Source organism: Rhinatrema bivittatum, chromosome 1 (genome assembly GCF_901001135.1).
Source record: "Rhinatrema bivittatum chromosome 1, aRhiBiv1.1, whole genome shotgun sequence".
Lineage (NCBI taxonomy): Eukaryota > Metazoa > Chordata > Amphibia > Gymnophiona > Rhinatrematidae > Rhinatrema > Rhinatrema bivittatum.
In genome coordinates, this window is record NC_042615.1 from 807,445,940 (window position 1) to 807,473,783 (window position 27,844).

General features: G+C 39.8%; 1 protein-coding gene across 1 annotated transcript in view; it reads left to right on the forward strand.

Annotated features, from left to right (window-relative positions):
* LOC115073367 (ubiquitin-conjugating enzyme E2 pex4-like) overlaps positions 1-26,120 on the forward strand; it is a 35,893-nt gene extending 9,773 nt beyond the window's left edge. The window contains exon 3 of the mRNA XM_029571736.1: positions 26,022-26,120. Within this exon, the coding sequence (XP_029427596.1) occupies positions 26,022-26,120 (99 nt within the window). The remainder of the gene's footprint in view (positions 1-26,021) is intronic.
* Positions 26,121-27,844: the final 1,724 nt, after the last annotated feature.

Consider the following 27,844-nt stretch of genomic DNA (forward strand, 5'->3'; position numbering starts at 1 on the left):
AGTGAATAAGAGTGCTTGAGGCCCACTGCATGGTGGGAGGTGGTGGATGTATATCATAGAAGCACAATACAAGACTCTGATGCCATGTTTGAATGAGTTTATTTTTGTGGGACAAATGTTTTATTGACAGAATCATTTTCTTAATTGAATAAGCTTTGAGTGGGAAGTTTCTGCTAGTAATTGTATGCAGTGTTAGGTTTGTGCCACACATAGCATCTTGAATTTTGGCCAAAAAGCTTCATTTTTGTCTCATCTGACTACAAAACCTTATCCTGCATTTTAGCTGGGTCACTCTTTGATGTGGTTTTTCTTCAGTAATGGCTTCTTTCTAGCCACCCTCCCTTGCAGGCCAGTTGTATGCAGAGCTCTTGATATGGTTGACTGGTGCACCTCCACTCCAGTCTCAGCCACTGAACTCTGAAGCTCCTTCAAGTGATTGTTGGCCTCTGTGGCTTCCCTCTCAAGTCTCTTTGCTCAGATGCTGAGTTTTGAGGGACAGCCTTGTCTAGGCAGTGACTGGGTTGTAGGATGCAGTTTCCATTTCCTCTCAATTGATCCAACAGTGCTCACTAGGCTGGCTAAGCACTTGTTTGTTTTTCCCATCTTGTGCATGTGTAACTTTTATCTTTAATTTCTTTAGAATGCCCTTTGGTCTTCATTTTCACAGCTTTGCTTCAGGTTCACAGTCTGACCAATGGTAATGGAATTATGGTGTCTTTTTATCCAGAAAAGCTGACCATTTTTAATGATTCACGGGTAGAGGCCAATTGTAAGCCAATTATTAGGGCAATGTCTTTTGTGTAAACTTGGATCTTCCACAGCACAGGGGTTGAATACTTGTGCAAGCAGCATTTTTCAGTTTTGCATTTTATTAAAAAAAAAAAAAAAAGCAGAAAAATAATGAATTGTGACTTTGAAAATGTACTTTAAGAGCATACTAGTTTGCAATAAACATACTTTCTGGAACTATCTGTATAAGTGTCATTTGTAATCCTCACAGCTGCTGATTTCTTAGGGGGTTGAATACTTTGGCAAGCCACTGTATCAATTTGCTACTGAAAATGTATAGACCAACCAGGGTTATAATGTCCATTGGCCACTGTTTCCTGGATGTACCTACAACACTGTCTATTCAGCTTGCAGAATTCTTAAGATGATTTTTGCAGTAATGGGCCTCTAGCTGTGGGGAATTCCCTACCCGAACAGCACCAGAAAGAACCATGTTTCACAACGTTAAGGAAATTGTTGAACATTTCTTTAAATAAACTTTTAGACTATAATTTTGCCCTGAATGTAATCTGCTTTGACATGCCAAAAAGAATATAAATAAACAAAATATAAACTTGACTAAGCTTTGTTTTAGCTGTATTAGAATCATGTTGGGAGTCTGGTAACGTAGCATTGTTTACAGCACTGTTAAAAGTTGCAATCTCAACAGATTTTGTCCTTGTATTGAGTATTTTTTTGTGTGCCATGTATCTTTTAAGTCACCTAGAATGATGAATAGTATGGCTTAAAAATATTTGTATTAAAATACATGGAAACCTGATTTTTTTTTATTCTTGAACGGTTAAATTTGAATTTTTTAAATGTAAACTGTGGCTTTTCTTTGTGGCATATGAACAAACCTAAATGATATATTTTTCTGTAGTAACAAGTATATTTCCTGGGACTTTTTTTTTTTTGGGTGTGTTAAAATGTCAAAGCAAAAGTCAGTATGATCAGCTTCTACTTTTCTGATGTATAGTTTTCTACTTGGGGGGGGGGGGCTTTATAGGATTGGAAAAGATTTGAATTTACCCATACTCTAGAGGATTTCAACATTTGTGTGAACTTTTTTAAATGATCAGTTTCAAAATATACATTCAAGATAATCTTAAACAAGATCACACTGGGTTTTTTAGTACAGTGTTAGTATTTTTTTTCAGGATATTGTGTGCAGAAACAGTGGTATGACTTGCCAGTTCAAATCCCACAGTTCATAAATACAGTGAGTGAAAGGAAAAATGAGTGGTCAAACAGGTGACAAAGCAGGCATAGCATGTATGGGAGGAGCCATTCATTTACACAGTTAAGGTTCCAAAGCTAATGGAAGTGCCATTTTGAGGCTAGCATAGCACTGAAACTAGTGACATAAAGTAAAATGTTCACCAGTGAACTTTGCTTTAATTGTGCTGGTGTAAATGTAAGACTTTCCTTACTACTAAGATTGTAAAATCAACTGGATGTGTTTGTCTACAGATGTAAGGAGCTTACAATAAAACAGCAAACTTCAGTTTTAATTCCATAATTGTATATTCCCCATATGTAGCTTTTTAATAAAGTGGATTAATTTAGCTTTTTTCTTTTTTTCTTGGGATGGGCAATACACTGTATCCCACTATTTTATATACCATAATTCACATTTACAAATCACTTTGCCAATGTCTAAAAGCGATGAACAACCTTTACTATAAATATAGCATAAAACCAAAAAACCTAAAGCAGGAAGAATATAACTTTACCAAAATAACTCCTCTGCATGCAGAGCGCCCACTGCTGGGCATTGGGAGAACTTCATACACAGAACCAGCACTTGAGCTGAATGATCAGCTACTCATGTAATTATTGCCAATAGTCAGTCTTAAATTTTAACACTTTTTTTTCTTCAAAATTTTCTGATGCAATAAATATACTTAGACTAATTTTTTCTTCCAGTCAGATGTCCATAAATATTTACAGAACAACCTAACATAGTCCATTCTGAGTTGCTTTCTACCTTGGCTATACTTCCAATACCTAGCAGTGTGTGTGATTTGCACATTGTGGTTTTTGGTAGAACCTTTTTTTTTTGTCATAAATATAGCATAAAACTAATACAATAAAAATGTAAATTGTTATAATTGCCAAACTGGTTTAAAAATCATTTTTATCAAATTTGGTGGCTAAGGTGAGGTTTTTTTTTTTTTTTTTGTTCTGTTTCTCTTAGCTAGGTATGCTTTACTTAAGAGTCTGATAAACCATCTGAGAGGAAGGGGCAGTTTCCTGGCAGATGGACTTGGATGATAAGGCAAATAATTGGCATCTATTTCAGACCCATTGCTTTGTTGTATAGCATTCATAGTTATAGCTTTTTGAGGTATGTATGGCCTCACATCCTCTAACCTGGAATACAATTTTTGTCTCCCTCCTAGTTTAACCTTATATTTTTAGTTCATCTTAGCTTGTGGTTTGTGTGTGGTCAGTATAAGTGATATGGTAATGTTATACTAACTTTTCTTAGTACTGTGAATTATGCAGTTAGTCCTAGCAAAATTGGTTCCAAATTGCTTTTGGTTAATACATTTTGCTAGAAGTAGAAATCAATAAAACTGTACAGAAAGGTTGGGATTGTAAAGTGAAAACAGAACAAAGCACTATTTTTGAAGAGAACATCAACAGACATTGAACACATTATCAGCTCTGCAATGCTTTTAGTTTGATGGGCTGTTTGGTCCCTGACCAGTGATTTTCCATCAGAGTGGTCAGTGTTTACTTTGATTTTTGTCTATTGTTGTGAGTTTGACTGGTTTTGCAAATTTTGACAAACCTACATTTTTCCATACTTCATAACATTGCAGTCACTTTTCTAACACAAGCAGGTGTCCCTCAAGGGGGTCCACACATCAAACCTATGGTGAGTGGTGATGTAACTGGTGTTCTATGCCAAATATTTTGTTAGGTTGTGCTATTCTTGTTCAGGTGGCTTCATTTACAAATACAGTATTAAAATTATATAGTGATACAAGGTATATTTTAATTGGTTGTCACTGTGATGTAAGAAATTATGCTGATTGTTATAGGTTCAGTTTTTCTTAACGTGGAATATAACACTTAAAAGTATTTAAAGTTCATGTTCTCAGCTTTTTTTTTTTTTCCTGTGGTCAACTTTGTCATTCATTTCAACCAAGTGATTGTGGAGAAGGGAGCCAGTTTTACTTCTGCTCTGGGTATCCTGAGCACACAAAACCAAAATACTAAATTCTTACTTACTTATCCTACAGTGACAAAATTGAGACATGGTTTTTCTAGCTCTGGATTCTATAGATGTGAATACTGTTCTACTGTCAGGATGATTTTTGCCACAGAGCTCATGAGACCCTGCAGATATGTAGCCAGGAAACTGAGATAGCTCTTTTATTAAAGATTTTATATACTGTCGTTTGTGTTTACAAAGAATAAACTACATCAGATATAAATCAAGAAAATACATCATGAAGTAGAAAATTATACATTATTTGTCTTTAAAACAGCTAAGGTAGCTTAAGAAGGAAGTACATGTAACTGGAAAAGAGGGAACAAACATTCTGGTCTCATGATGTTAATGTCCTTTAACAAGTGACTACAGAGTCGCTGCAGTTGTACATCAGAAAACAAACTTCACCAATGAAACAAAGAATAACTCATCTATGGGACTGCCTTCTGCCAGCAGTGATTTCTCAGTAAAGACAAAAGTAATTTGATACACTTTAGACCCCCTGTAAATGGAGAACTGCTTTCTTTTTTTGTTTTTTTTTTAAGAACTCTTTACACAATATCCAATGACAATGTACATGCAAATACACTATACAACAAATCTAGTTTCAGTATCAGTACAGCAACATTCAAGTATACAACTCCTATAAAGCATCATCCCTACCAGATATCTGGTGACTTTTCATTAGGAACATATATCTAATCTTTTTTTTTTTTTCCAGCATTTAACCCCTCACTCCATTCATCCTACATTTACTCTCCCACCTTCCACACACAATGTATGCTTCCATCTATGCTTCTTACACAGCTATTAGATTGTAGTTTCTAAATTCCAACGGAAGATCTTATAAAAAGGCATTCCATCTTTTACACAAACTTGGTTTAAGCTCCTTTCAGACTTGATAATATGGATCATTGTGCACATAACTTTTCTGATTCCCTTGACTAGACTAAGATCTGATTGTGGCCAACATTGCCATTCAAGCTGGTAACAAGACTAGAGGTCAGAATGAAATAAAAGCAGAGCTATTGTACAAATGCAGCTATTAACTAAAAGGAAGCAAATTCATACTCTGAGTCACATGACTGGCCATTTGGCATAAGGCACAATTTTCCAGAATGCTTTTGAAAGGCAAAAGCCTTCCACACATGAACAGTTCCCCTTTAGTTCATTTTGTCCACTGGGCACCATGGATGTGCTCTTTGTGCAGCCCTGCAGAACTTCAGAAGTGGCTCTTTTTTCTTTTTTTTTTTTTTGCCAAGACCCTCTAATATTACTGTAGATTTTGTCAGATACCTTATCAGTTCTGTTGAGCCAGCTCATGGTTTGTTTGTTTTTTTTCCCCTTAAATGTGGCTATGCCAGCAGGCCACCCAATTGACATTTTTTCTTATTTCAATAAATAAAAAATAAACAATAAATAGAGAAATTATTCGGGAAAAGACAGGCACCGACCCAGGGTACTTAGAACTTTACAGTAGATTAGTCTATGAACTTTACACCACAATAAGCTTAACTATAAAACTATGTGTGATAAAACTATCCATGTAAGTACCTTGGTACAATTGGTCATGAACTACTTTGCTAAATAACTGTCTAATGATATATTGTAACCGATCCTTCGGCACCTGTTAGAATGTACTATAGTACACTTTCACCTACATTAAATATGTGCCTACATGTAAACCGTTGTGATGGTATTTAAACTTAGCAACGGTATAGAAAAGTTTTTAAATAAAATTTTTTTAGAGATTGCTATCAAGAGAAGCTCTTAATTTCACCTTGTCTAGTTCCTTATGTCTAAACAAGTTAGCAACTTCAAGTTTTGACCATAACCAGGTTTGCCAAAAGTGTTCAGAATAAGCTCACTAATTTCCAACTGTAATATGCACAATGAAGTCCAAAACGGCTCAGATGTTAGAGGGTATGTGCCAAGCTGCCTTTGCCGGTGAACTGAAGTCCAGCTCCTGAAAGTGGTGTCTAAGGTATGATCTAAGGTCAAGGCAGCTGTACTGATAGCTAGGCTGCATTGAAGGGGCCCTCAATCTTTTTGGCGCCTTGATCTGAAGATAGGTTTGGGAGTTGAGAAAAATCATTCCCCACCTTGAACCAAGATCTGGAAGGAATTAATGACCTTGGTATAGCAGGAAGTGATCCTGTAGCTAGTACTTTCCTACAAGGTAGTGAGCTCCTGCTTCATACTAAGGATGTCTCTCCAGGGACAAGTACCTATGTGGGAGCATAAGAAGCTGCAAAGTGCATGCATACATATCCTTATGTATGTCGGGGAGGGGCATAGGTGTTCTGAGTTGGGCCAAAACTGGTGTGTAAGTCCACGCTCTAAAAAGGCTGACCATGGTGTGCATCAGCTTGTTAGCCATGTACCTTTACTTCTGGCCCTGATGAGGAACAAGTCTGGATCTAGAGTTTTAGGGTGTTAAGCACAACATGATGCATCTGGGTCAAGTGGAGTGGGGGGCCTTGCAGCATGAATACAAGAATATATACAAGAATGTCGGTATATAAAAATTAAAAATAAATAAAATAAATGAAGAACCAGAAGGAATTGGAAGACCTTGTTATGAACTGGGTAAACTAGTGGACTACTTGGGGGGGGGAAGAGTGGTTTTTCCCCAGGTGAGAGCATTTCTTAAAATCCGCCTGCATATGAATGTGAACGCTGCTAAAACCCTAGTCAGAATACACATGGGAGAGGTACTTTAAATGATATGCATGTCCTTGGCAAGCACAATTTAAAATTGCATCTCTCCGCTTGTGCAGTTATGCGCGATTATGGACGCACGCGTGTTTGTATTAAAATTACCCTATAAGTTTTTCCATACTGGGTCATACCAAAGATCCAGCATCCTGTTTCCAACAGTGGCCAATCAGGACACAAGAACTTGGAAGAATTCCTAAACTTAATATATTCCATGCTGCTTATCCCAGGAACAATCAGTGGATTTCCCTAAATCCATCTTAATGGCTTATAGACTTGTCCAAACTTTTGTTAAACCCAGCTACACTAACAACTTTACCACATCCTTTTGACAATGAATTCCAGAGTTTGTGTTGAGTAAAGGAGTATTTTCTCCTATTTGTCTTAAATGTATCACTTATTAACTTCATTGCATGTCCCCCTAGTCTTAGTTTTTTGAATGTGTAAACAGATGCACTCATTTTATAGACTGAAACAAATCATTTAATCTTTGCTATGACTCTGTCCTGTTTAGTGCATCTCTTATCCCCTCAATCATCTAATAATCCAACTGACTCCCTCACAGGCACTTTGCTTCAAATGTACCTGACAATTTTTATTATGAATTTGTCTTCAGCAAGCTTTTTAAATTCTCTTAATCTTCCTTGTCAATGCTTTGCATCTAACTTGCCAGTGTTTATGCTGTTTCCTGTTTTCATTTGGATTCCATATCCATTTTTATTTTTGAAAATGTTGGCTATAATAGCCTCTTGCCTTACCTTTAGACCATGCTGGCAGTCATTTGGCCTTCCTTCCATTTTTTTAAATGCATGGAATACATCCAGTCTGGGCTTCCAAGATAGTATTCTTGAAATGTGCCCATGCCTGATGTAAAAGAGTTTTTTTTTTTCAACCTTTGCAGTTACTGCTTTCAGTTTATCCTAATAGCTTTTTCTAATTTTTTCATACTTTTCCTTTTGAAAACTAAATCCTATCACAGATTTCCTTAAGTCACATTAGATCATTATAATTGCTTGCCAAGTGGATCCAACATTACTACATCTCACACCAATTCGTGTGTTCCATTAAGGATTAGCTCTCTCCCTTGTCCTTGTATCTCTTGCTTCATAAAGCAGTCATTTAATCTAAAAACTTTAGTTCCTTGGATGTCCTGGTGTGATTTACCCCGTCAATGCAAGGGTAATTGAAGTTGCTAATTTTGTTAGCTTCCCTAACTTCTGTTTGCATTTCATTATCTGTTCATTCTGCCCTGATGGCCGGTAATATACCACTGCTATTTTATTTCCCTTTGGAATTACAATCCTTATGGATTGAAACTCCCATAATGCATTTTGGTTCTTACAGAACCCAATGTTTGACTCTGTGCCATCTTTAAAATACAGCGTCGCACCTCCCCCAATTTGAATCATCCTATCATTGCAATATAGCTTATATCCTGGTTATCAGGGTGACCCACTGGGTCTCTGAGATTCCCAATTATATCAGTTTCAGGGCTATATATTCCAATTCTCCCACTTTATTTTTCAGACTTCTATCATTTGCATACAGACACTTCAAATTGTTTTTGTTTCCATTAATCTGTGTATTAGTTGACAGGGGTAATCGGGGATCTTTTTGCTCTGTCTGCTCTTTACTTAAGGTTGCTAGGTTACTTTCGCATTTAATGCAACCTCTCTATCAGAAATGCCCCAACATCCTTTTTTGTTAGTATCCTCTAAAGGTGCATTATTCCAAACCATGTGCTTGAGTGATTGTTGGCTTTCCCAGATTTTAGTTAAAAAAACAAACAACCGTTTTAAAGGTTAGTACCAGCAGCATGATTTCACTCTGGTTAAAGTGTTCCCCCAGTTTCTAACAAATCTAAAACCCTCTTTCCTGTATCATTCTCATCCATGCATTGAGACTTTGGAGCTCAGCCTGCCTCTGGGTCCTGCAAGTCGAACAGGGAGCTTTTCTAAGAATGCAACCCTGGAGATTCTGGATTTGTTTCCTACCTAAGAGCCTAAATTTATCCTCCCAGAACTTCCCTCCTGCACCTTATGTCAAACCTTATCTAGGAGGCGTGTGAAATGTTTCCTTCGAACCAGGCAGGCAAGTTACCAAATGATCCTCATGCCCACCAGCCACCCAGGTATCTACATTTTTTTTTTTTGTATAATATCTTTATTCATTTAGCAAAAAATAAAGTACAAGCCATTGTTTAGTCAATCACAGAATAATCCAACCATGAAAAGGGCTCAGATGTACATCCAAATCACAAATCAGCAAATGCAGACTTCCTCCCCCCCCCCCCCCCCCCCCACCCCAATATTTAGGAGCTGATCAGAACTATATAACCTGAATAATGGGAGCAACACAATGACTGATTGGACTAATCGCAATGCTATTTGTGGCTGAGCTAGTATGGCGTGAGGTAATTCTCCGTGTCACAGGAGACTTATCCTTAAGGGCGAGAGGCAGACTATTGATTGCCCCACACACTGAGGAATCGCTTACTGTTCTTCCCTCCAACACCTGAGCACCAAGTACAAAAATCCGTAATAGGCAGTGCTATTGTTTCCGTGTGCCACAAGGTCAATGTAGGAGTGTCCCCCAACCACCCATCTGGACAGTATACAGCGCCTAGCAATACAAAGACTGTTGGTCAGGAACACAATCTCTGTATTTGAGCAGCCATCCTTGGAGCATATCTCTCTAAAATACATGTAGTTGCTTTCGCTGGGATCCGGATTTGTATTTTATCAGATAACAAAACCCACAGGGCTCTCCACTACCCTCCACGCTCTTTAATATATACCTGTTACCACCCTGCCACCTCCTCTCCAACCTTGGTCTTAAGTTTTTCTTATATGCAGATAACGTCCAAATCCTCATCCCTATTCAAGAATCCCTCAACAAATCTCTTAAGTTTTGGGACACATGCCTTGCCTCCATTAACACCCTACTCTCTAACCTCCACCTTGCTTTAAACTCCTCCAAAACTGAACTCATCTAGATAAGATTTTATAGTGCTTGGGAGGAACCAGGTATATTATATCATAAGTGCCTTATTGGATCAGACCAAGGGTCCTTTGAGTCCAGCATCTTATCTCCAGCAGTGGTCAATTCAGATCTCTAGGTAATAATCCAGCAGATGCCAAAGAGTAGACTTTTTTTTTTTTTGTTGCTCATTTCCAGAGATAAATGAGTTTACCTGGCTAATCATTTTTATAGACCTTTTTTTTTTCAAGGCAGTTCAAACCATTAATTCCTCATTCAGTCAGACCAGTCTAGACAAATGGATTATGAACACCAAACAGCAGATAAGAGATGGAATAACTAGTTTGGCATCAACCCTTATATGCATCCATGCTGACCTCAGCCTACCAGTATTCTACCTCCAGCAGATAGTAGGCAAGTGTCCCATGCTGTAGGCTAATCAGGAAATTGGATGCGATGAGGCTAGCTGTCCCTCCCTCAGCTGAGCAGTGTCTTAGAAGGAATTTGAAGAGTTAAAAAGGTAAAGGCAACTCCTAAAGTGTAAGCCATGGGCTCTACCTTTACTAGACTGTAACCAGGCTGCTGGTAGTAATGTTTAAAAAAAAAACAAAAAAACCAACCCAAATCCCCCGGCATTTAAACTAGATGAGGGAAAGCACAGACACTTGGGAATGCATGGTTCAGAATTATGTATCTTTTGAAGGATACTAACAGAACAGAGAAATTAGGGCAGTGGTTCTCAACCTTTCTAATGCCGTGACCCCGCAATACAGTTCCTCATGTTGCGGTGACCCCTCGCCCTGCCCTCGCCCCGCGAGGGTGGGGCTTTGGTCATATGGGGGCGGGGTTATGGATGGGGTTGGATTTTAGTGCATACTTATTTATTATGACATTTATAAACAGAACTACCATTCCTCATAAAACAATAAAATTAAACATAAAGCATCAGTTATAATAGTAAAACCATACTAATAAAAGAATATTTTAAAATTACTGATAAATAGAATTTCTATTAATTAAAATCATATACATTTTATAATTTCCCAAACACCAATAAAATATTTCAAAACAGCACATATATCAAATAACACACAATAATTAAAACTAATAAGGATTTTAAAAAGCCCCTGCTGTCCATACATGGGAGCTCTTGATTTCCAGTCACCCTGATATTGTTGAGGATTAGGAGGTTATCCTCTCTCTCTCACACATACTCACATGTCCATTCTCTCTCACACATACACTGTCACATACATACACATTCATGCTCTTATACCCACCATAACCTCTCACTCTCACAGACACTGATACACTCAGGGTGTAAGACACTCTCTCTCCCCCCCCCCCCCCCACCCCCCCCCCCCCCCCCCCCCCCCCCCCCACTCACCACACACTCTTACTCCCCTGGATTTTCTCAAACACACTCATGCTCTCACTCTTACTGGCTCCCTCACAACCTCAGAGCCTCTCAGATAAAACTCTATGCAGCAGAATAATGCTGAATGTGAGAATTGTGTTATGCAGACTAAATCTGGAAAATGCACTAATTTCTACATGAGTCATAATGAATCAGTCCTCAGCTGCAGGCTTCAATTGATTATCCTGGCTCCCTTAATGTTTGCCAAATACAGTTCATGTGTAACAGCAATCCTAATTCTCCACCAGATCAAGCTGATTTCACATCCCACTTCATACTTTGTCACCTCCAGCTGAGTCAAACAATTAATCTAATTACTGCCACGTGGCTATTGGGGAGGCGCTGATTGCTGCTATTGGCACTGAAGCCCATTCTGCTGCCTCCTTTGTGCAGGCCCCGTGGGTTTCCACTTCCTCCATGTTGATCTCGTACATTGTGAGATCCGCCATAGAGAAAGTGCTACTCTTGCACATTCCCAAAGATTACATGTACCAATCAGTAAAAAGTAATTTATTTTTTCTTTTACATCTGCTTCCCTTTCTTATTTTTTTGCCATTGCCTTTTTTTCTATTTCTTTTCTCTCCACCTGTCGTCTTCCCTCAAACAGTCAGGTTCTCATTCTCACGTGCATTTCTCTCTCACACACACACACACACACACACACAGTCTCTCACTGGCACAGGCTGTCTGAGTCTCACACACAAGCTCTCTCACACCCCCACATGCTGCCTTGCTCAAGCACAGGCTCTCACTCTAACATGCTGTCTCTCACACACACAGGCTCTCACATGCTGTCTCTGCAAACACACACAGGCTCTCAACTCACTCTCACACATAATCTCTCAACTCATCTCATACTCGCACACACCTCTCTCTCACCTCTGGGCCTCTTCTTTACGGGTTGCCACAGGATGGGCTCTGTAGCGGCCCTAGTCTTCCCGGCCCCGCTGCTCCTCTTCTGCACGTGGCTGAAGCACCTCTTCTACCCACGCGGCTGACGCGCCGCCTCCTTCCTGCCCGTGTGGCTCCGGCAACATTTGTCTTCCGGGGCAGGGCGGGCAGGAAGGAAGTAGGAGGAGCACCTGCAGTGGCTGATACACCTCCTTCCTGCCTGCGCGGCTCCAGCCACATACTTTACTGCGACGCGCTAGCTTTTTGGGCCATGTCTCTTCCAGTGGCGTAGCCAGAATTGATTTTTTGGGTGGGCACAAGGTTAACATGGGTGGGCTATAGGCATGCAGGTCTACTAGTTGTTTTTTTTACTGATAAATAATGCCAAATTATGCAGCATAGCATTCACATCTACGCCTAAGTATGAGGTTTACTTAATGATACAAACATAATTCACGGTGATTTGTGGTACTTTAGCCTTCTTATTACGATTTTATACACGGCTCCTACCTGTCCATAAATTTTGAGAGAGAGGTTGTGTTGCTTATATTTAAATTGCTAACATCTCAAAATATAGATATATATTTTTACCTTTGTTGTCTGATCTTTGTATTTTTCTAATCAGTTGGTCCTGGTCTCTTTTTCCCATTTTTTCCCTTATAGCTCATTTCCTAATTCCTTTTCAGTGTCTTTCTTCTATTACTGTCTTCTTCCCACACACACACACACACACACACACACACACTCTCAAGCTCTCACTCTCATATGCTCTCCCCCCCCCCCCAACAAGCTCACATTCTCTGCAGACACACATACAAGTTCTCACTTTCTCACCCCTCCCCAGGCTTATATTCTTATGCACACACAGACGCACATCCAGGCACCCATTCTCACCCACACACATAAACCCAGACTCCCATTCTCACCCACAAACCCATGCTCCCAGTCTCACCCACACATATTCAAGCTCCCATTCTCATCCATACATATACACATTTAAGGTCCTATTCTCACCCACACATACACACATTCAAGCACCCATTCTTATCCACATATTCAAGCTTCCATTCTCACCCACCCACACAAACCCAGGCTCTCATTCTCACCCATATATACACACATTCAAGCTCCCATTCTCACCCACATACACACCCAGGCTCCAGTTTTCACCCACATACACTCCCATTCTCATCCACACATACACATTGAAGCACGTGCACAGCTTCCGCTTTCTCCCCCAGAGCAGGAAGATCAGCTGCCTCTCCTGCTGCCACCGGACTCCTGCTATCGTCGGGCGGTATGGCCCACCGAACTTCCTGTCGGGGGGGGGGGGGAGGAGCGGAAGCGCAGCGCACAACGTACGCTTCCTCCCTCCCCCCCCCCCCCCCCAAGCAGGAAGATCGGCGGGCCATAGGGCCCGACGCCCGAAGATATCAGGAGTCCGGTGGCAGCAGGAGAGGCAGCTGATCTTCCTGCTTTGGGGGAGAAAGCGGAAGCTGTGCGCGGCGCTTCCGCTCCCCCAAACAGGAAAATCGGCGGCCGTTTGGCCCGAAGATAGCAGGAGAACGGGTGGCAGCAGGAGAGGCAGCTGATCTTCCTGCATTGGGGGGAGGAAGCGGAAGCTGCGTGCGGCGCTTCCGCTCCCCCCCCGAACAGGAAGACCGGTTGGCCATACGGCCGCAGCAGCGCTGCCCCATGTGTGCCGTGATGGCGCGCGAGGCGTGGGTTCTCTTGTTCGCTGTCGCGGGGATGGGATCCCGCGACAGCCTTGCAGTTCCGGTGCCAGTTGGGTGGGCACCTGCCCACCCGTTGCTACGCCACTGGTCTCTTCCCTTTTGGGGTTGGAGGAGGCAGGTCTCCAGCTTCACCCCGCCTCCCCACAGCAGCCGCGGCGCCACGGACCGGCAAAAAACCCCAACGGCCCGGTACTGGTCCGCGGACCGGTGGTTGGGGACCTGCTTTAGGCGACCCCTGTGTTTTGGTCGTTCGACCCCCGCCGGGGTCGCGACCCACAGGTTGAGAACCGCTGAATTAGGGCATCCTGTAGAGAGGTTGCGTTAAATGCTAAAGCGAGCCAAGTATCTTTAAGCAAAGAGAAGACAGAGCAGAAAGACTTCAAATTACCCCTGTTAACTGGTAAGCAAGTTAATGCAAACAAAAAAAAAACCCAAACAACTAGAACCACAGTTCTAGTTTTTGTTTATAATGCACTCCTGTTCGATGTAAACCAGCAAGATATGTTTTCATGATTGCCGGTATATAAAAACTCTAAATAAATAAATAAAATAAATAAATAAATGTCTTTGCTTTGGTCTTCACTGAGGAAGTTATAGGAGACCCATGCCAGAGGTTGATTCAGAGGAACCGAAACAAATCTGTTAACCTGAAAGACATAAAGGGCACGTTAACAAACTAAAAAATAGCAAATCATCTGAATCAGATGGTATATGTACCAGAGTTTGAAAACTGAAAAATATTGCAGTCCTATTGGTAATCTGTAAACTATCATTAAAATAGTCTATGGTATTTGAACACTGGAGGGTTGCCAATGCAATGTCAACTTTTAATAAGGGATCTGGGGGTAATCCAGGAAATTACAGATCAGTGAGTCTGACATCTGACAGGCAAAACAGTAGAAACTATCATAAGGAACAAAATTACTGAACACATAGATAAGCATAGTTTAATGGGACAAAGCCAACATGGATTTAGCCAAGGGATTTCTTGTCTCACCAGTCTGCTACATTTTTTTTTTTTTTTTTAAACGGCGTAAATGAGCATGTGTAGTTCATATAGTGCTTTCTGGAAATCCAGGTACACTTGATAAAGTCCCTCAGACTTAGGAAATCAAAAAGTCATGAAATAGGGGGCAGTGTCCTATTTTGGACTGGGAACTGTTAAAAGATAGAAAACAGAGTAAGGCTAAATGGTAAATGTTCTCAATGGAGAAAGGTGAATAATAAGTGCCCCAAAGAGATTATATTTGCAGGTTAAGTTGAAAAGGGTTGTTAAGGCAGATCACTGTGGAATGAGGGAACTAGTTGGTTCGTAATGGTTATATGTGGCAAACTTGTCATTTCTTAAATAGTATTCGGAGTTTAAAGCTAGCATAAAATACTACTTCTCACAATTCTGCTATGGCATTTGAGAGCGCATGTTGCCTATTTTTTTTTTGGAGCATCTTCAGACGACCAGTTGCATATGGAGTGTTAATCTCTGTACCCTTGGCGCTTGTGACTCTTCTGCCATAGGAGAAGCCACATGATTGAGTTGTTGCCACATAATTGATAGCTCATCTGCATAATCAACAAACTCTGTAATTTTGACTTATCTGAAGAAACCTGATGGTGCCCTCAGGGCTGCTTCAAGGATATTTTATTTTAGTAAGCAAGACTGAGCTGTATTCTGATTTGGTTCTGCACAGCCAGCAAACTTTCATCATTAGGGCACTAGCTGGTTTAAACAGCAGTGTCCTGACACTGGATTAATATTGCTGCTGCTGCTTCCATCTACTGATGAAGAAATAAAATTGCCTACTTTCCCTGCTATCCTTGCTGTTGCTGCCTGAATTCCAACTGGGATGTATGTATTGCACTCTTAAAATTTTTTTTATTTTTGTTGCTTTCTCTTTAAATTATAATTTTATGAAGTATCTTTATCCTATGTCCCTTCTTAATCTTTTAATCTATATTATGATTTTAACATTGAATCTCTCACCCCAGCCAGTATGTCTCCTGTGATGCTGTGGTAAAGGCTGCAAAATTCTGACTTTGCTGCAGCCATGTCTGTTAAGTTTTTATTTAAGCAGTCAAACACAATATAGGGCAGGAAAAACCACACTGTCCACAAACTTATGAGTCAAGTTTTTTATACAAAAGATCCAGATGTATCCTGAGATATCCAGACTTAGAAGTGAAGTTGTAACTACAACCTTTCAAAGAAATCATGCAACAAATATGCTACCTTGTTAAACAAAATCAATACACTAAAAATACAATTCTCCACCTACTTAAAAGAACCTGAAGAAAATGTGGTCAAGGGAAATGGAACTCATTCAAACCAGTATCTAAATTTTGAAATAGGCTCCATTTTTGTGATTTGGTTTATTACCCACTCAGCAGACTCCCTGCAAGTGCCCTGAAAACAGTAAACGGCATAACTCTGATATTCACAGCCATAATAAACCACTCGCTAGCAGGTCTGTTCCCTGATAGGGCAAAACAAGCTGTGATTAAACCAACCCTAAAAAATAAAACTAACAATTGATGATTAGGACAATTACTGACCAATATCCAACCTGCCTTTCGTTGCTAAAGACCTAGAAAAAGCAGTGTTATCCCAATTAGAGAACCACCTAGAAGACAATATACTATACCCAAACCAGCTTTGATTCAGAAAAAAATCACCCTTCTCTCCCTAGCCAACCCTGTACTTACAGGGGTTTGACAAAAATGAATCATATATCCTGATACTAATTGATCTAACAGCAGCATTTGACACAGTTGCTCATACCCTGCTATGCCAGAAATTGGAAAAGATGAAATTGTCAACAAATGGTTCTTTTCTTCCCTAAGTGATAGGACATTAAGTCAAACTGGGCAATCAAGTTTGACACCTTCCCAATCAATACAGATGCCCCCCCAAGGTTCAGTCAGCACACTCGGGGCAACACTATTCAACATTTATTTACTGCCTATATGTGTACTACTATCAAATCTAGGAATCAACTTCTTCCTGTATGCAGATGACAAATACTTCTACATCCCCCTTCGATAAAACATATTGAAAAGTGTCAACATACATGAAGGCTGTACAAAAACTTTCTCAACTGAAGCTAACTCTAAACCCCCAAAAAACTGAAACGTGGTAAGGAGAGAGACCACGATAATCCAACCACCAACCTTAGACCTAGGAATTATAAATATCACCCCTCTTGGATCAAGTACAAGACCTAGGAATTCAGATCGATGAGAACTTCAATATGAAAAAGCATATAAGCAAATTTAATGTATACAGGATACTCCAAGCTAAGAATATTACACTGGCTGAAACTCTAATATTTTCAAACTTAGACTACTGCATCTCCCTATTACTAGGCCTACCCTCAGGACTGTTAAAACCCCTGCAGTTACTTTAAAATGCCTCTGCTAGACTCTTTCTAGGGACAAGGAAATCTTTTTTTTTTTTTTTTTTTTTTCCTCCCCATTTATACTTTATTCACACAATAGCAATATATAGTACCAATAACTACAAGTCAAAGGCGTACACTTCAATACTGTACCATAAACAGGTTCTCAGGTAAAACAATATATAAATCGAGGGACAAGAACATCTGACTACATCACCCCTTCGCTGATAGCACTACACTGGCTTCCTGTACAATCCAGAATTCATTATAAAGTAACTCTAATTTTCAATATCAACAATATTAATCCATGCTTATTAAGAGTGACACTTCAACATTACACACTGCAAAACAAAGGACTTCTAATGGTGTCTTCTATTGGAACATACACCTAATGCGAATAAGAGACTGAATGTTCTCCTTAGCAGGCCCCAAGTTGTGGAACTTTCAGAGTCATTACGTCAACTTCAAGCATGAACCAAAAACATGGCGCCTTAGAAATGCATACAGTTAATGTAAAACACCAATATGCTGATATCTTCAACGTCCATACTGGAGATAATGTTGGTGAAATGAACAATAAGCAATGAACGAAGTAAAGTAGATTGTTAGTAGAATTAGAACTTGTATTTGCAGTTGGGTTGATCTAGAAAATGTATGAATATTTATTTAAGGTTTTTATATACCGGCAATCATGAAAACATATCTTGCTGGTTTACATAAAACAGGTTTACATAAAAAAAAATCTAATATGAATTAGATTAGCTGTTGCCCTAGAACATGTATGGGTATGAACTAGAATATGTATTTGCTGTGATGTTGACCCAGACATGAATACAGTATGTAAATGCTGGCCATGAATATTAATGTTAACTTTTGTAAACCATTGTGATCCTTTGGAACATTATATAAAATGCTTAAATATACAAATACAACAGAACTAAGAATTTTAGGCAGCTAGCTAGATCCCCAGAAGACTTTGTGATGGATCAGAGCAGGCTCTAATGATTGATTATTGTATATAAGTTGAGTACAGGGTTTGCATAAAAGCATGATACTATCATGTCATTCTAGAGAGCTGGGATGGCCCTGCAGAACGTCTGGGGAGATCAGACTAAGACATCTGGTGTCTTAACACCTGGGAAGATCAAATGCTAAAAACTAGTACCAATACCAATGAGCTGATGAGTTAAGAAGACATTTGGTGTCTTTACAAATGGGGAGATCAGACTAGTATGGAAATACCTTCCTGGATAAAGTGCAAATTGAAACTCCTAACTTGCAGAGGGATATATATTTAAGGCATTGCATTTGTTTGTTTTAGTTGGATGATCTGAAAGGAACAGAGTAAATCAGCTGGTTCTTTTTAGGGTCCCCGAGCTTAGTGTCTCAGGTTTCCAAGGATACTATGTTATAGATGGAAGTGTCCTTTAATATTCTTTGCTTCCTATTTACCTGTATTGTACAGCTTACTGTATTCAATTTTGATATTACATATCTTTGATTTATGTATATATTTACAACTCCATCCCCAGATTATTTAAGGCAGATATCACAAAGAATAAAAAAAAACCTAAAGACATTTATTTTCTTTAGTGTTCAACTCACTTCTACATTATAAATTCCTCCATGCTTTTCCTCAGCACTTAATTAGCAGAAATCCAGCTTAAACCCCATGGCACTGTCTCCTATATTGATTTTTTCCTTTGTGTTTGTTTTATAATGTATTGTGTTAATTATGTAATTTAATTTGTAAACTGTTTTTTGACCGATGTATGTTGTAAAAGCAGTATATAAACATTTTTAAATAAAACATGTTAAGTAACTAAGATTTTTTTTGCTTTCAGATTTAGTGTTCTGTGACATAATATAAATATGGCCACTGCACACAACCACCAAAGCTATATTGGTCCCTACCAGATTGTAGCAGGAGACCAGGTCCATACCAGAGAAGCAGCAGGACTTGGAATGGCAATGGCGTCCTTACAGATAGGACTGAGGCCATGCAGGCCTTGGGCTGCGTCCTCTGCTGCTTGGGCCATTGTGTTGAGGGAGTAGGGGGTTTGAAGGGACTGCAGTATGTGGAGGGGAAGTAATGAAAGGTATTGTGGAGGAAGATGAGAGGATGTTGGGAATGGGAGATCCTGGAAGAGGGAGCAAGGTGATCTTAGGAATGGATGGAAGAGTAACTGAGGGGAGTATGAGAAGGTTGCAGTGCTAAGGGAGGAGGAGCCTGAGGGATTGTAAAGGGTTTGGAGGTGGGAGCATGACAAATGAGAAAGTGAGGGATGGAATGGGGAAGGTGAAGAGATTAGAGAGGGGGTGCAGGTAGTGATGAGATTGGAGGGGATAAGGGCTTTGGAAGGTCGGAGTGAGAGACTTGGTGTTAGAAGGAAGTGGATCTTCCCTCTCTCCTTTTTTTCTTTAGTCCAGGATACTCACTTTCCCCTTCCCCATTCTGTTTTTTGACCCCCCCCCCCCTTCCTCTCCACCTTGAGATCCTTTCTCCATCCCTTTGAAATCTCCTTTTCCTACCCATCCCCTTTCTTCCCAGCACTGGTCACAAAGTTCATTTTTCCTCTCAAAGAATCAGACAAATGTCAGACAACTTAATTGTCTGCTTTATAAAAATAAACATTTCATATGCAAAGTGCTATAATTGCCAGAAAGTTAGAAAAACCTAACATAAGAAATTGCCATACTGGGTCAGACCAAGGGTCCATCAAGCCCAGTATCCTGTTTCCAACAGAGGACAAAACCAGGCCACAAGAACCTGGCAATTACCCAAACACTAAGAAGATCCCATGCTACTGATGCAATTAATAGCAGTGGCTATTCCCTAAGCAAATTCCCACAGAATTTGCTTTTGTCTTGGACTATTAAAAAATCTGCCACAGGAAGCTGGGGGCTGTGGTTATGCTTCACTGTGTAGTATTAAGTGTTTTGAAAGGCATTGGAGCTGGCTGTCTTAGGGCAATGTCAGTTTAAATATGTTCTAAGTAGGTTCTCTTGGTAAAGCTGCCTTTTAAAGGTCTTTCCTCTACAGTGTACCAGGCAGAGGGCTTTTTGTTGGGTGGCCCCCACATTGGTGGAACATGTTTCTAGTAAAGCTTTGTACATTAGATGATCTGCTGTGTCAGTGTAGAATTGAAAAAAAACTTACTATGGAGGGAAGCCTTTGGTAAAGATGGAGGTGCTTTTAAATTGGGGTATTCCCAGATCTATCATGGATGAGATTTTTTTCTGGCTTGCTTTTAGACTTAGGAGCAGATCTGCTTGAGAGAATAAGTGCTTTGTTGAGTACATTATATTGTGTACTTGTTTTTTTTTTTAAGAACTTCTTAGATATTTTTGCACAAATATCTTGCCTGGCATGTGATACAGGAGAGAAGTTTAGTAAAACTTGTAAGTCCTGAGTTTTTCTGCTTCCTAACTTCTCGCTGAACCTTTAAAAGCAGATGTCATATTATTCTAAGGTGATGGGTTTCCAGAGGCTCAAGATTTGAGGTAGAAGCAAAAAAAGTCTTAAGCATAAATGGTTTCAGTTGGTTCAGAATGAGCATTTTTTAAAATGTTAGTTTTTCTTCAACTGTTTTTTGTATTCCAGGGAACAGAGCTGTTAGCAAGCATTAATTCAGTTTCACCTAGCATCTAATGGGTTCAGTTTAAGATCACAAATCTGTGCAAACTCTGTAAACCAATGAGATATTACTATGGTGGCTCCAGAATTACTAGGGAGCAATATAAACGAAACTTTAAAAAAATTGGTTTACCTTGTATTGAGAACTTTACATGGCTGCAAGTGGTAAAATGTTAACATTTGAAAAATATGAGGTGGTTGCTAGCTTCTTTAGATACTGTTTCAAGAATTCCTCAAAGGAAGAGTCAACCTTTATGTTAAGGAAACAGACTCTGGTAAGCTGGTACCAGTCCTTGAATTTGGTATTCTCGATGCATGGTCTCAAGTTTGTAACCATGGAAACTGTCCAGGGAGGGTGCTCTGTGTGCATCTGTAATGAAAAGTAAACTCTTAAGTGAGCTGCAAGAGGTTTTAACATTGTAGTGAGGTTACTCAGCTTATGTTCTGGGGTGGTGTCCTTCAGTGGTTATAATATGAACTGAAGAAACATTTTAAGATTGTGCATTTGTTTAAAGACAAAACAAATGTAACACTAAAAAAATTTGGCTAAACAGCTGACTTACAGAAATTCTCAGCTTGTCTATTGAAGAAAGCTTTTCTAAAACCTGTTAGCTAATACCAGTGTGAGAGGTTTTGCCATTCATGATCTCCCCCCCCCCCCCCCCCCCCCCCCCCCCCCCCCCCCTTGCTTTGTATTTTTTTTTTTTGTAGGAGAAATGCACAAAACCTGGCAAGTCACTTTCTCTCACCATCAAGCTTCACTTACATTCTCTTGTGGGGCAGTGTCTCCAAATGGGTTTATTTTGTGCATACCTGCACAGGAATGAACCTCATTCATAAGCTAGAGTATACTGGGAGTGATCTCAAATTCTCACTTTTAAATCCTTTAGTACTTGCATTGTGCCAAAGAACTGCCTTTAGGTGTTCATAAAGTGTAATCTGTATAGGCAGTGTATCAAGGTATGTTTAAAATTCTTCTTAATCAGGCCGGTGGCGCCCATTATAATTGGGTCTATTTCTATATCTTACTGCCACACTTTCTTGATCTCTAATTATATCTCTTGGTACTTACAGATCTTTGCTTTTTCCATTCAAGCCACAGAATAGTGGTTGGGTATAGACACCTCTATCAGCAATGATGTTCTCGTGTGTGTGTGTGTTTTTGTTTTGTTTTTTCCTCCTTCACAATATTCAGTTTTCTAGCATTGATCTTCTTGTCTGGACTAGAAATGTCCCAGGTGATCATAACTACTTTATTCTCTTCTATTCTGTTAAGGCTATGCTCCCAATGGTTTTTTGGTGCATCAGTGTGTTTACAGAGCTTCCAATGAATAAGCTTGTGCCTTTCTGTATACAGGTCATCTGACAGTCCATTACATTCAGCAATGAGATGTGTAACAGTTTCCATTTGTCAGTTTTACTATTGTTTTTCTGTGCTAGCAGTGAGCTATCTTCATAGTCCATTGTGTGCTGTAATTCACTCTCTTTCTAGGTTTAAGTCCACCTCTCCTTAGCAGTTGCTCTGGTGGTTCTTGAAGTAGCTTTGTACTTCGCACTATATTTGTGTTTCTGCCAGTTATCCAGGCCCAGATTTAGGCCAAAGAGGTGCCTGCTTCTGCTTGACACAGAGCCATGTGCTGGCACAGTTTCAAAAGGGCACCACATAGCACTCTGCAGTTATCTCCTTGTTTGCTGGTCTGATTCTTTAGTTTTTTTTTCTCTTGTATTGCACATTCTGTTGCTGCTTTCCTCTTGTGCACTGGTAGGTTCTCAGTCATTCCATCTATTTGCCAGAACTATTGTCCAAGCTTTTTAGGACCATATTTACAAAGAGCTTGAAGTTGCTAGTGATATGTTTTTGTTGATCTCTGGTGAAATGTAAGTATCTGAGACCAAAGAATAGGAATGTTAGTTGTTTCCAAGACTAGCATTGCTGCACTGAGTGTCCAGTTTCTGAGATCGGTAACTCTTCAGAAAGGCTAGTACAGCACAATGGCATGTAATCAAGAGCTTGGCCCATATATGCAAAAGGTATTGCTTCAAAATGCCTTATTCCATTTTTAGTATATAGGTGCAGCAATACATAGTCCAGATAAGGATATAATTGTTTAACGTGAGATGAATAACAGAACTACTTTTGAACTCTGGTCTTGCAGATGGGAGCAAATTATCCCTATTGGTAATATTTTGAATAAATGGAAATAGGTACACAGACTTAAACTGAGGTCATCACTTGGTCCCATGGAGAAATTTGACTTAAGGACGGGATAAAGTATTATATTCTGACAATTTTCACACGTCATTAAAGTTTAAGTAGTTGGGACAAAAGGGAATGCAGACGGTTCGCTTTTTTTGTTTTTTTTTCTACCTTTAATCTGCTGTGGTTTGCTCTGAAAAGAGAACAGGAGGATTACTTAATTCTGCAGTGTGGCACACACCACATGTTTTTTCTCCTCTGATTAGAAAGGTCCCCAAACTTCTGCTGCAGGAGATGAGTGCATGGTAAACTAGCCTTGGATGCCTTTACCCTAGACTGGAATTGAGGCCCTTCTGTACAGTATTCTAATTCCTCTGGTGGCACTTGCTAGAACTTTGAAGAGATCAGGGAACTAAGATTTCTCATCCTTATTTTTCCTATTGGCCAAGACAGACTTAATTCCCACTCCTGTGGGAGATGCCCTTCAAGAATTCCTAAACTCATTTCAGATGGGGGCTGTTGCCCTCACAGCCTCTATGTTGAAAGAGTAGCCCTGTAGCACTTGAATCTGTATGAGGATCTCTCTCTCTTTCTGGCTTAGAAAGAAAGGATTCCATGAAGAAGCCTATGATAAAAATGTAAGGTTTCACTTTTAGGTGTGAGAGGATCTAGGGGCCTTTCTCCTGCTCTCCATATAAAACTGCTAGATTATCTTCTACATCTTTCTGAATCTGGTTTGAAGACCAACTGTTAGGGTTCATCTTCTATGCCATTGGCATTTATTGCCACCATGTAGAAGGTAAATTAGTCTCCGTACAGCCTTCAATTGTCAGTTTCGATAGGAAGCAAGTACTGCAAGAGCTTCCTGCTTTGTCATGGGACTTCAGTGTGGTACTGCCCTTGCTAATGAGAGCTCTCTGAGCCACTAGACTCTTGAGTTGAAATACCTGAACTGGAAGGTTGTAGCCTGGTGGGGGTCACTTCACCTCCAGGCCCTGCTGACATATAAACACATTTTGAAAAAATTTGTTTGATTTACGTTCTGCTTTCTGGCACTTCAGAGGCAGATTTTACTCAGGTCTGTAGGTATTTCCCTATCCCCAGAGGGTTTACAGTTTTAAGATTATACCCAAGGTAATAGTGATTTGTCCAAGGTCAAGGAGTGGCAGTGGGATTTGAAAGTTGGCTTCCCTGGTTCAAAGCCTGCTGAAGTAGCAGCCTAGTGGTTACACACCATTTCCTGAGAGGAAGAATCAGATGTAGTTTTTTTTACTAGTCATCCTAATGTTTTCCTAGGCCACTTGTCCACAAGAGTGGCTGGATACAAAAGACTAATCACTAATATAACCACTCAGTGCGGCTTGTCAATCACCAATTGGAAACCCAGTCCCTATTTAAACATCAACAATCATAAAGGGACACTCTTTCCTATTTACCCCGCTATTATTGAAACGTGATGTCATTAGACCATCATAATAGGCATCATAGTAAGGTATGATTATACGGAATACTCAGCCTTATATTAATCATAGGTCTAAAGCAGAAATTTTTTTCTTGTTATGCGTGATCACACTACTTGTGTAAAATTCCCAATATTCAAAACTTCATCTTCTGAATATAAACTTATCTGTATGCCGCTGTTACGAAGATTCTTGTTGTCTTATTATCTTGTTATCTTGAGTCAAAACTCGCCAGCTCAGATGCCCGAAATATTAATGACATCGCACAATGTTTCGGACTAATGTTCAGTCCTTCTTCAAGGGTAAAGTCTACATCACAAAAAAACAAAAGATTAGTCACTGCAGTCATGTTGTTTTCACACTTTATCAACCTCTTCTTGTACTCACTATTCGAATAGCATGGCAGCTCACGGCGTTTTTCTTCACATTCTTTTCCGGTTAGCTAGCACCGCCCAGGTTTAAATGTCCCGCGGAAATGACATCAAATTCTACGTCATTTCATGCTTATAACGAATGCCATTCAATAGTGTTAAGCCTGCAGGCATTACCGTATTCATTTTAAAGATCCACTGTTGCTCTCTAAGATTTAAGCGAAAGTTTGGATCTCCCCCGCGTGGACTAGCAGGCACTACATCCAAAACCCTCCATCTTAGTTGTTGAAAAGAATGTCCTTTATCCATACAGTGAAGAACCATAGGGGCTGCCACTTTTTCTGTGGAGATGCAGCTTTTGTGTTCTGTTAACCGCGTTCTTATCTGACGTTTTGTACGTCCAATATAGTACAATTCACATGGACAAATAATCAGGTATATTACGTTTGTGGATAAACAATTCGTAGATTGCCATAATTTATGTGTAATCCCAAACTTATCTAACCATGTTGTGCCTTCTATTGTTTGGGCACACATGGAACAGTGATTGCATTGCCAGTGACCTTGAAGTCCCGACATGTCTGATCATGTCGGGACTTCAAGGTCACTGGCAATGCAATCACTGTTCCATGTGTGCCCAAACAATAGAAGGCACAACATGGTTAGATAAGTTTGGGATTACACATAAATTATGGCAATCTACGAATTGTTTATCCACAAACGTAATATACCTGATTATTTGTCCATGTGAATTGTACTATATTGGACGTACAAAACGTCAGATAAGAACGCGGTTAACAGAACACAAAAGCTGCATCTCCACAGAAAAAGTGGCAGCCCCTATGGTTCTTCACTGTATGGATAAAGGACATTCTTTTCAACAACTAAGATGGAGGGTTTTGGATGTAGTGCCTGCTAGTCCACGCGGGGGAGATCCAAACTTTCGCTTAAATCTTAGAGAGCAACAGTGGATCTTTAAAATGAATACGGTAATGCCTGCAGGCTTAAATAACACTATTGAATGGCATTCGTTATAAGCATGAAATGACGTAGAATTTGACGTCATTTCCGCGGGACATTTAAACCTGGGCGGTGCTAGCTAACCGGAAAAGAATGTGAAGAAAAACGCCGTGAGCTGCCATGCTATTCGAATAGTGAGTACAAGAAGAGGTTGATAAAGTGTGAAAACATGACTGCAGTGACTAATCTTTTGTTTTTTTGTGATGTAGACTTTAGCCCTTGAAGAAGGACTGAACATTAGTCCGAAACATTGTGCGATGTCATTAATATTTCGGGCATCTGAGCTGGAGAGTTTTGACTCAAGATAACAAGATAATAAGACAACAAGAATCTTCGTAACAGCGGCATACAGATAAGTTTATATTCAGAAGATGAAGTTTTGAATATTGGGAATTTTACACAAGTAGTGTGATCACGCATAACAAAAAAAGAAAAAAAATTTCTGCGTTTAGACCTATGATTAAATATAAGGCTGAGTATTTCCGGTATAATCATACCTTACTATGATGCCTATTATGATGGTCTAATGACATCACGTTCAATAATAGCGGGGTAAATAGGAAAGAGTGTTCCTTTATGATTGTTGATGGTGGATTACAAAAGAGCCTTTACCTTTTATCTGGATCGGATTGAAGCCCTTAGTGACACAGCTTTATGTGGTGTTTGACTCCCCCGTCCCAAAAACAAAACAAAACTGTGTGGCTGCTGTTGCTCTTAAATTGGCTAGCAAACTGTATCTTCCTCTTATGCTCAGGCAGTCTCTAATCTGGTGGAATGTGTTGAGGCTCATAGTGTCAGCCATTGCAGCATTAGTATCCACCCGAAATCAGCCTCTGGAGATCTGCAGTGCTGCATTGTGAAGTTCTTGGCACACACAATCAAATGGCACTTATTACTTGGACAGGGACACCTGATATGAGAGTAAGTTTCGCCAGTCCTGGATAATCTCTTGAGGTGTAGAACCCATTTTTATCGCTTCAGCCTGTTTTGGTTTCCAGGCTGCCCTGTATTAAAAAAAAAACAAAAAACAAAAAAAACCCAAACAATAAAATAGCTTGTGGTAAAATTTAGCCTGTTGGCACAGTTTGTGGGGTTTGTTTTTAAATATTTTGGGGCAGTGTATAACTGAGGATTTTTGCCATCCTTTTCCTCCCAAGGAAAGCAGAGATGCTTTCCTACAATAGATCCTTCAAGGGCAGCAGGATGTTGGGTCTCGCCAAATACTCCTCCTTCCCCTCCTACACACCCCTTGGAGTTGGTTCTCAAGGTATGTCTTTTTTTTTTTTTTTTTTTTTTTGTATAGACTGAAGCCCCCATGTAGAATGTGGTTCAGGCTGTACAGCCTAGTCTAGACATGTCCAAAGCTTCTAGAAGCTCTGAAGTAAAACTTCCTTGCTAGGCTCCATCTGATGCCTCCCATGTGAGGACAAACATCTGCTGTCCTCAGGACACCTGTTACAGGAAAGTGACTCTAACTGCCCATATTGTTGCACTATCTGGGAGTATCTCTTACCTATAGACTTTAAAGGTAAATTTCATGCATACTTTAAATAATTTATCCCATACCTTTTACTTTAAAAGGTGTAAATACACAGTTTATTTTGTGTTGGTAGTTCTGAGAGATTGCGCTTTAAAATTTAAGACATGTGCAAACTTCTTCCCCTTTCTTGCAGATAAAATTCATGTGTAAGGTGACCTGTATGCAGAAGGGCAGGCTTCTAAAAGCCCATTTCCACAGGTGTACAATAGAGAGGAGGGGCAGGGAGAGATGATACAGGCTTTTAAATACCTGCAGGGTATTTAATAATGCAGAAGAAGCAAGCCTTTTCCAATGGAAAGAAAGCTGTAGAACTAGGACATAATATGAAACTCCAAGGGGGTAGACTAGGAACAGCATCAGGAAATATTCTTTCGGAGAAAGGGTGGTGGATGTATGCAGCGACCTCTTGGAAGAGATAGTGAAGACGAGAACAGGAACGGAATTCAGAAAGGTGTGGGATAAATAACTAAAGGATGGAAATGAAGAAAAGCG